This window comes from Propithecus coquereli, unplaced genomic scaffold, assembly GCF_000956105.1.
Source record: "Propithecus coquereli isolate 6110/MARCELLA unplaced genomic scaffold, Pcoq_1.0 Scaffold164, whole genome shotgun sequence".
Lineage (NCBI taxonomy): Eukaryota > Metazoa > Chordata > Mammalia > Primates > Indriidae > Propithecus > Propithecus coquereli.
In genome coordinates, this window is record NW_012140969.1 from 1,128,830 (window position 1) to 1,131,837 (window position 3,008).

At 44.1% G+C, this 3,008-nt stretch overlaps 1 protein-coding gene across 1 annotated transcript in view; it reads right to left on the minus strand.

The window, feature by feature from the left end:
- The window catches only part of ZNF699 (zinc finger protein 699), a 7,922-nt gene extending 5,321 nt beyond the window's left edge, over window positions 1–2,601 (minus strand). Inside the window, exons 1-2 of the mRNA XM_012641375.1 lie at window positions 2,554–2,601; window positions 732–858 (exon numbers count right to left, since the gene is read on the minus strand). Coding sequence (XP_012496829.1) covers window positions 732–858; window positions 2,554–2,601 — 175 coding nt within the window. The remainder of the gene's footprint in view (window positions 1–731; window positions 859–2,553) is intronic.
- Between the last annotated feature and the right edge of the window lie 407 nt (window positions 2,602–3,008).

A 3,008-nucleotide genomic window follows, 5' to 3' on the forward strand; every position in this document is an offset into this window, starting at 1 on the left:
GATGCATCTATTAACACAAATCAAGGAACGCCAAGAATTGCCAGCAACCACCAGAAGCCAGGAAGAGACGCGGGACTTTTTTTTCCTAAAGCCTTCAGAAAGAACATGGCCCTGCTGACACCTTGATTTCAGACTCCCAGTCTCCAGAAATGTGAGAAAATAAAACTGTGTTGTTCTTAGCCACATTGGTGGTACTTTGTTACGGAAGGCCTAGGAAACTATTATAGACTATTTCCACAAAGCCATCCCCAAATCACCCAAGCAAAGCACAAATCCTGTAGGTACTTTTGAACACCCTCCTACTAAGATGTGTAAGAGGTGTGTGCTCTCCCTCGCTGTAGCGTAAAATCAATCCAACTTGTTTAACTATAGGTGCGTTCCTGGTGGTCTTTGGGTAAAGGGCATTGACAGCAGTAAAATTCTCAAAAAATCCCAAACCACAAACCATCTCCCTACGTCCTAAATGGATCCCTAAAGTCTATGCCTACACTTTCAATTCTTAAGCCTCAAGGTTTTCAACCACAAGAAAAAGAAAAAGTCAGTTCAGTACACAGATGCTTATTTTCATGGTGAAGCCACTAGACTTCGTTGAGCTCATTGGGGTCAGTGACCATGTCTGTCTTATTTACCAACGTATTCCCCATTCCTCAGCCCAAATCCTAGAATGAAGCAGATGAGTAAGATAAAATTGTTTTCTAAACAACTACATGAAAAAATGTTGTCATCCTTACCTAGTGAGGCCAGGTTCCGGAAGTTTTCCAGCATCACATCTCTGTAGAGGTTCCTCTGAGAAGGATCCAGCAAAGCCCATTCCTCCTGTGTAAAGTCCACAGCCACATCCTCAAAGACCACGGAGTCCTAAAACATCCCACAAGTTCTGTTCAGAAGGTACAACTCCTCCAGTGTGCACAAGAGGATGGATGAGGCTGTCCACACTGGGGAACTGAGAGCCAATTCACAGGAAGTTTAGAAGATTCTATGGTCTGCCACCATCTACTCTAGGACTCAGTCAACAGATCTCATTCCTTCTCTATCCACCCATTCTTCCTGACTGGTCAAATCCTGTCTCATAAATTTAACACTTCTAAAACGCTAAATTTGTCTCCCCACAATTTGACAGCAACGAGATAGGAAAAACCAAAACGTTTTTCCTACTTCCTTACACAGTCACTTAATACAGAATGGGATGCTTCTGACTCCAGGTGGGGTGGGGGAGTATTTTCCCCACACCCCAAGCAATTCTCCAGCTGACACCAGTTGGGTGTCCTATAATTCAACTCTAACACTACATTCCTGGAGATAGCATCAGATCCCACAGGTTGAGGGCTCAGTCCCACAAAACTGTCCCCCACTTCAGATGCCAATCACAAGTAGTAGGTTGTCACTTATAATTCTGACTGACTGGCTATAAATCAGGGCTACTACTACCCCCTCCTTACCTTCAATTAATTTACTGGAATCGTATTTTAAAATATCAGATGAATAGCCAGGTGAAGAGATGGTTAGGCCAAGATATGGTGGGAATTGGCTCGGGGATTCCATGCCACCCTCCAGAAACCACCATGTGTTCAGCCACCCAGAAGCTCCTTGAACTCAGTCCTTTGGGTTTTTATAGAAGCTTCATTATGTAGCCACAATTGAGTACATCACTGGCCACTGGTGATCAACTTCACCTTCAGCCCCCTCCCGTCCCCAGACGTTGAATATAGGGCTGAACGTCCCAACCCTCTAATCATGACTCCATCTTTCTGAACCAGCCCCCATCCTGAGGTTGTCTAGGGGCTGCCAGCCACCAGTCATCTCGTTAGCACATGAATGCTCTGGAGATTCCAAGGGTTTTAGGAGCTCTGTGCCAGGGAACAGAACAAAGACCAAATATATATTTCACAGTATCACAGATGGTGACCAATTCCAGTCTTAGAATGGTCCTGAACAGACCAGAGCATATCACAGAAATGAGAGAAATGTTCTAGAAATGAAATAATTTCCATACTGACCCCATCCATTCCTTGGCACAGATACAATTTCGCCTGCTACCTTATTCCTGCCACAGTAATCAGCACAACATGAAACACCGAGTCAAGCCTGGACAAGATTTTTTTTTTTTTGAGACAGAGTCTCACTCTGTTGCCTGAACTACAGTTCCACAGCGTCAGTCTAGCTCACAGCAACCTCAAACTCCTGGGCTCAATGGACAAGGTTTCAATGAATAAAAACATACTGAGGGAATGGGAGCTTTTCCTTTTTTTCCCTTCACAAACCTGAGAGGCCCAGGAGTCTGCAGAAACACAACTCTTAAGCCTGGCCCATAGCGGGCCCTTATTTTCTTGTATTCTAGGCCAGGGGTCAGCAAACTACGGCACATGAGTTAAATCTGGCCTGCCACCTGCTTGCATAAGTAAAGTTTTATTGGAACTGAATGGTCTTCAAAGCCTAAAATACCTACAATGTGGTCCAACAGAGGAACAGATTATTGACCTGTGCTCTAAAACAATTAGGAGGAGACTTGGAGAATGAAAGTATCCTTTTGGAGAATTATTACCTGTTACTTACCTGTATCATATTTTTCGGTAACTCAGCAGCTGTCCTTTCTTCTTCCATGTCCCCTTCATGAAGAAAAGCAGAAAGTCAAGGTAAGGCAGAAAGCGACATGAGAATCCAGACCTCCCACAATTCCCACACTCATGGGCGTCGATGTTGCAGCACATCAATTATGAGTGACGACTCCCGTCAAAACACACACACACACACACACACACACACACACACACACACACATACACACACGACACCCAGGCAAACACACACTGATCTTCTATGAAGGTGGACCAACCTTATCTCCCCTAGAGCTAGAAAACAATGCTCTGGTCCTTGAGGATCAGAAAGAAGAGGTTGAGAGTGTTATTTTGTAAGTTAACTGAAGTCTAAAAAAGTTTCTCTGTCAATTTGTCCACGATAACAAAAAGCACAAAATGTATCAAGGAGTGCCTTCAACCATGAGAATATAC